Here is a 7,172-nt window from a genome sequence, read left to right on the forward strand (position 1 = left end):
TTATCCTTCATCTCTGAAGGAGGATACAAGTCCCATTGAAAGTGCACTGTCCATTCAGTAGCCGTGAGTAAGACTGGATTGGAGGAGAAAGCATGTAAACATGGTCTGTTAAAGAGTTGGCTTAGCCTGCAAGGTTACAGTGAGGACAGTAGGTTTCATGACTTTTAATTACGCAAAAACATGGTTGGTACCTGAATGACCAAGGATCCAAAGTATCAGAGAATTAGCCTTTTTGACATTTTAGACACGACAGCTGTTGTGTAGCAACCTGTTGAATGTTTGTATGTGACTGAGGAAGCTAAGTCACCCTTGAACGTAAACACAGACAGTGCACGGTACAGATGGCAGACAACACATTAAGCCCTTGAAAACTGAAGTTTCAGCATGACCACTATACTGTAGGGACAATACGTTGTGTAATTATGTTTTAACATGTGATAACATCCCTTTCATTTATCTGGGTAATTATTTGATGAGCCACAAGGTCCCAGATAAAACTACATTTAAAGGAAACGACCTACAAGAAAGATACTTTTCTTAACTATGACTATGCTATAATCTATTTATCTTTAGTACATCATTTCGTGTTCTTGATTTCTTTTAGAAAGCGACTTTTAATGGTTCAGATGGTGGTTGTCTGAGAGTACCTGGAGATAAACTGGAAGCAGTCACAGCTAGTGATGAAAAATGTGTATGTAGATCTACTCTATGGTAGATAAATTGATATAATTTGCAATTCTACGAAGCCTGAAAAGCACAAAAACCTAAAATCTGCACTGAGAGCAGGAAGAGGACACTGAAAAAATGCAGCTGTTGTCACTTTATAAAGAAACGCTTGGAACATAACTTTCTCCATTTAAGACACCACAAACCAAAATCCAACCAAATCCAATCTACAGTACATGCCTCCTGCAGATATTTAAAATTTCCACATAACAAAGAAAAGCATGGCTGTTCACCTGTTGTCTTGAGGGTCCAGGTACTCTGAGTGCAGGTCCTTGTCCTTTCTCCAACACTTCAGTAAGAGTCACCCTTGGTTTGGTGTACTCTATGCCTGCTCCCCTTCCTGTTGTGCTGTCAGACTGCAGCCTACTGGATTTAATTGACTAAGCCTCTCCATCCTCTACAAAGTCTCAGTTTGGCATTCCACGGGCCACCTCAGTCAGCTGGTACTTATTCACCAACAACAATGCACATTTCCTGTTGAATAATAAAGAAAAGAAAGCTAGTTAAAAAAGGTTGCACATACCACTTCACCATTATAATGACCTTTATTTTTCATACTCAATGTTACACTTCATCTGGAGTTACAAATAAACACCTGCTTCATAGCCTCTGCACTGATTAAGGTCAAGTTGGAGGGCTACTGCAGTGCTTTGGCCGAGCTCACATGAAAATGACTCCAGCACGTTAGAGCCAGGGAGCTGCTGGGGGCCTCTGAAAAGATGGTGTGTCTTTTTGGCAGTGTTACCACAGACAACAGGTTTCACTCATTTACTCACACTTAAATCTGAGCGTCTTGAGGACACTGACTGCTGAGATGCATTTCTAGTAAAGCACAGACACCTCTGAGCCAGTAGGAGAAGAATCAATGTTAAAAGGACAACCACTGCAGGATGAACAGACAAGACAGACGTCTGTTTAGCTGTGACAGGAAGCAACACTCAAGATAGCTTAGCCTTGTAATAAATAGACATTGGCTACTAGTATTTGTTTACATGATCAGCCAGACATGTCCATCTCAGAATATGAAAAGGTCCCTTACTAACCTGCAGACTAAAAGTTTAAAAAAAGTTGTCCCCCCAGTTATGCTTATTTGAAATTAGTAAGCCAACTTTACTGGCTGCACTCAGGAACTGCCAACACACAAAATAGGACTATAATTGATTTGGGTCTCAATTTAGTGTCCCATGTCCCATGGTAGGATTTCAGAGGCTAGTTTGAATGCAAAGGAATACAGGAAACATTGTAATTCCATGGTGTTAAAAACATTAATTCTGTAGGACCCCAGGTAAGGCCACTTTGCAGCATCTGGGAATTCACCTAGAAGGCCACAGCAGTGTCTGTGTGTCTGTGTGTGTGTGTGTGTGTGTGTGTGTGTGTGTGTGCTATTTTAGTATTTAATGGAAAGATGTTGGGGATCTGGCACATTCACATAAATCAGCATTTCTTTGCTTTACGTGTGTGCACTCAATCTCTCACTACATTGCAAGACAGCAATGTATGAGATAGAGAGATATAATAATTTGTGCGCTTGTGTAGATTAAGAAAAAAAGTTCTAATTTTTAAAGGCGCTGACTAAAGTATTTTCTGCTTTAAATTCACTTTAGATAGAGAGGGTATTCTGCCTTACTAGGCACAGCAGCCGCTGCCAATCTGGGCTGGTGTCCTGCATTAGGAGATGCTTCCACAACAGGAAGAACAGTGGGGCGCTGAAGGGACTTGGTCAAGCTGTCGCATTACATAATTTAAACACATTCAGGTGTACAGAGGCAACGAAAATAGCAGGAAAAAATATGTTAATTGAAACTCTTCTTCAAAGCTCTTCCACAGCTGGCAAGCTACCTTAAAAACTTTAAACTTTTTTTTTTTTTAAATCCTAAAAGATAGATTACTTGGGGAAATGGTTGGTAGCAACATATAAATGTTGCGTAAATTGGTTAAAACGTGAAAAAATACTGGTATTGCCCAGCCACCGCTACAGAAGACAAAGAAAAATATCTGGTAACAGCCACGTTTATTTTATGATACACTGCCTACATTATCATAAATAAACAGATTAAAAATCCTTACCCACATAACCCCTGGCATTTCTGTCCATTAGAGCTGCCTGATGATGAATCACTTGTGTTAAGTCAGCAAGGTTCAAATTAAGGTACAGTATCACTTTCATGTATTACATATTGCTTTGAAATGTTACCTTAAATGTGCTATAAAAAGTTGAACACACCATTTTAGAAAAATATCAAAATAGAAAATAAGATGCCCCAGAAACCTTCCCAGCCCCAACATCACCTCCAGTGAATGCATCCCCCCTCCCAGTGGGTAAACAACCTCTTTGAGAGTTACATGCAGTCTCTTAATTGTGGTAATTTTCTCAGGCAGAAGTAGTCGAGAGTTCATAAGGTAATACATTGATTTACTGTCCAAAAAGGATTAACTTTCTTCATGTCTTCTTTGCAGATCTGTCATGTCTGGACACATGCAGTCAGTGAGGTGAGCTATGTGGGTGCACTGCAACAGCCAATCCTGCATATAGGACTGAAGGATTAGAAATCTAATAAAACAAAAAAAAAAGAAGCACAACAGAGCACTACAACCCAAAGCGTGTAAACTTAAATGGGCACACTGGCAGGGCTGGAGAATCAATAATCTATGATCGAACACTGCAATTTTAGTTTCCTTAAGGAGGAACTGCCAAGTAAGTGGTAGATAATTGATACTAAAAAAGCCGTTTCATTAAAATTTGTTTGTAAATTGATGAGGATGTTGATCCAAGATTAATACATTTTCCTCTTCAATCCACCAACAGTAAAAATCATGATAACAATACAGTAACCAGAATTAGAATTTTTGTCATAATCATAGAGCCCCATATACAATGATTCAAGCAGTGATCAGCCACTGAAAAAAAATGTTTTTATCTCAACCTGAACGTGGGCGGATTTTCCTCATGCAGTGATGCGACCTGATTACACCATGTGTCTCCTCCCAGCACAGACCACATTAAAAAGTTGAATTGACCTGAGCACCATAGAAATAATGAATCACTCTACCTAACTCTATAGCTACAGAGCAAATTTTGAAATTCATAGAGAAACACATGTAACATTCTGGTATTAGTAATAGCACTGCTTTGTGCTTGAAAATGGGAGGGCACTACGTGCTAAAAGTGTCCAGGCACTTCACCATCAGAAAAACACCTGGCACAGAGAGTTATAAACTACAGTATGACTTTCAAAAACTACAACCATGCATGGATAAACTGGCCACTCCATTCAGCACTCGTTTCTACATACACGGGTTAAATACACACAAAGACACAAAACAATTCACAGATTAAAATCAACATTAAAATGAGTCTCTTCTGACTGCCACAAAACAGTGTTATCCAGAAGCTACGGTTTCCTCTTGTGGTGGGAGGAAAGCTGGACTCCTGAGAGGAGAAAGTCTATCATTCCAATTAAATCTTTAATGTTTGTCCATCCATGTGGGGCAAGAAGAGGTGAGCCAAGATTACTGCTTGAGTTGTGGTGTGCTGTGGCAGGCGGCTGGGAGGCGGTGTGGGCATTGCTAGACACGGCTGAGGGTCTTTACTTGCCGGTGCCCTCTGTAGCACCGGCACTGCTGCCGATGCCCAGGTAGGTGGCTGCGTTGTTCACAACGCCCTGAAGGGGGACAACGACGCTGTCCAGGAGGCCTTTGAGGGTGTTGATGTTATCGGCGCCCAGGTTCTGGTAGACATAGAAGAGAGAACCACCCACCACAACAAGGAGCAGGAGCTTGAGCAACATAGACAAGAAGCCCCGTCGGGCTGGTGCTTTGCTTGAAGAGATGGAGCTGCCCGCTCTGGAGAAAGACTCCGAGTAAGAGCGGGTGTCAGTGTGGACGCTGTGCTGCACACGGGACTCATCCAGCCAGTATTCACTTGGTTTTAAAGGTCGACCAGCTGCCCCTCGGATCGGACGCCTGCAGGTCGCACTAATCGGGGAAACAACAAAACCAAACTTTCAGGCTAGACACAAAAAACATTTTGGTTAATATTCTGCAGTACTTGATTCATGTGTGTTACCTCATGCCTGTTGGTGTGCTTATTTCATTAGCAAGAATATCTTCAACAACACTATCGCTGGCCTTCTTAGGGGTTTCTTCAGTAATCATTTCGTCCACCACCTGTCAGTGTAATACAAAAACAATGTTAATACAAACTTAAAATATATTCCCATTGACAAGATTGGAAATTGCCATTTTGCCATTTTCAATCTTACCTTGGTTTGTCGTCTGCTGCTGGTTCTGACGGTAACTGGAGCTTTCCCTCTGCTCCTCACAGGCTTCTCCACGACAGGAACTGGCTCTGGCTCAGGGGCAGCAATCTCCTCTGGAAAAAACATTTAACGTTAGAACAGTCAAACATGGCAATATCAGTACAGTAATGAGTGTTTTTCCAACATTAAACAAGGAAATTGCTGGATAACTTTGCTTAATAATAAAAAAATAAGAATAATAAAAGTTTTAAGAACTGACTAGAAGAAAATGTCAACTTTAAAAAGCTCATGGGTAATGTGTAGTCAGAGCTCACCGTCTTCCTTGTCACTGTACTGGTCAGAATTTGTGTTGCCATTCTGGTTACTGTCTGCCTTGGGGAGAGCTGTGACGTCTGTAGGAGCTTCAGGTTCAGCTGGAGGCTGTTCCAAAAGCTTCTGCAGCTTCTTCTCATACAATTTACGGGTGGTGGCTGAATAGAGGGAAGAAGGGGCAAAAAAGGAAAAATTACATAACACATTGCAGTTACCGCATGAAGGATAAATACATTTTAGTTCAATTAAGTCATAATATTTTAACATGTTTACATGGACACATACAGTATAGCACTGCTTTAGGGACCAATATTTGCAAATATCTATTGGTCTATAAGCTGGTCAAAACTCTGTAAAAAACAAACTTAAAGGATTCTTACCAAAAAAAATTTGTTGGCAAACAGTTCTTAGATTTTTAAAACTAAATCATTATTAGTGGTGTCGGCCTCAAACATTCACTTTAGGTTGGGCTATAGTTTGAAACCCAATTAATTGCCACATTTGTTATTTGGGTTATGACTGGAACATAACCAGATTTTAGAAAATAAAGAAACTGGTCAACACAAAGTACATGCATTTGTGAATTGGTTTTGATACGTTGTCTTCATAAGTACTAAATTAGTTAATAATGCCAAAACATATATTCCTAATCTAATTTCTTTGCATTTTTGAACAATTTAAATCTAATCGTATTTCTAATGTTGGATACGTTCTTCTCTCAAAAGTCTGAAAAAGGCCTCCAATGACTCACCAACAATGGGTCCTGAGTCCACACCATGTTTGGCCAGCTGCTGTTTTAAATCTTCATCAGTGAGATCTGTCACCTCCACTTCCTCTGTGCGAGGCTTGTCTGTCTTTTTGGTAGCTTTCTGCAAAAAAAAGTAAGTTACAAATCATACAACAAGTCGTGACTCCCACGCGTTCTATCAATACATACAGACGACTACAGCCACACACACCACACTTATATACCAACAATTAACCAAAACTTACTCTTCCAGATCGACTTTTGTTGGACACCACGGGAGCAGGTAACTCTTCGTCGCTGGAGAAGGTGTCCGCAGGCGGGCTCTTCTTATTATTCAGTATGGTTAAGTTTTTCAGATACAGCTGCACATACACTTCTTTTTTATGCTCTCCGCTGGGAAGTGGCACATTGTTGACTGTGAGCTCATTCTTCAGCTTATCTTTCGTGAGAACCGACGGATCTTCGAGAAATTCTGCCATGCTTAACTTTATTTTAGCTATCGTTCACTCAGCAGCTACAAACAACAACACCGGGAACGTGACCGAATAGCGCTGTTGTCAAACACGACTGGCGCCTAATCGCCGCCAATTCAGCTAGCAGCACAGAAGTCGTTTACCAAATAAATGCACAGTTTTACTTTTTAGCCTGATGGCTAAACTATTGACAGGTAGTTTTGATTTTTCGCAAACAGATACGCGCGTGTGCTTGTAACGGAAACAACGCAAACAATCTAAATTAACTAGCTATAATGTGGTAGAATTAGCTTAGCTTCAAACCGGTCCACTTGCTTCTGTCTGTCCGCGTTCGAAACAGGGCCAAAAAACAACCTGCCCCGCTATTGGATGGAATACCCCAGTAAGCTCCGCTCTGATTGGCTTGCTATGAATGGAAAGCTCGCAGGCCGCCGCCACAAAGAAACAGCAGGCCGTGTGTTTATGATTACGGCTTTGTATTAATCCTGCACGCGATATTTCCACTATTGTTTGAATTTACTGGCGTTATTGATATTATTGTTTTAAATAAGTAGACAAATGCCAGTTTAAATAATTAATTTAAGTCGCATTGAGTGATGAGAGAACAATGTTAATGGCGACGTAATAGCAATGTCTGTTACTCGCGTATATACA

At 40.7% G+C, this 7,172-nt stretch overlaps 1 protein-coding gene across 1 annotated transcript; it reads right to left on the reverse strand.

The window, feature by feature from the left end:
* Nucleotides 1–2,720: 2,720 nt before the first annotated feature.
* tmpob (thymopoietin b) lies at nucleotides 2,721–6,875 on the reverse strand. Its single transcript, XM_078257343.1, has 6 exons — nucleotides 6,291–6,875; nucleotides 6,049–6,166; nucleotides 5,300–5,455; nucleotides 4,989–5,098; nucleotides 4,793–4,893; nucleotides 2,721–4,701 (listed from the first exon to the last, which is right to left on the reverse strand). Exons 1-6 carry the CDS (start codon nucleotides 6,522–6,524, stop codon nucleotides 4,314–4,316), a joined length of 1,107 nt encoding a protein of 368 aa, XP_078113469.1. The 5' UTR covers nucleotides 6,525–6,875; the 3' UTR covers nucleotides 2,721–4,313.
* Nucleotides 6,876–7,172: the final 297 nt, after the last annotated feature.

Source organism: Sander vitreus, chromosome 8, assembly GCF_031162955.1.
Source record: "Sander vitreus isolate 19-12246 chromosome 8, sanVit1, whole genome shotgun sequence".
Taxonomy (NCBI): domain Eukaryota; kingdom Metazoa; phylum Chordata; class Actinopteri; order Perciformes; family Percidae; genus Sander; species Sander vitreus.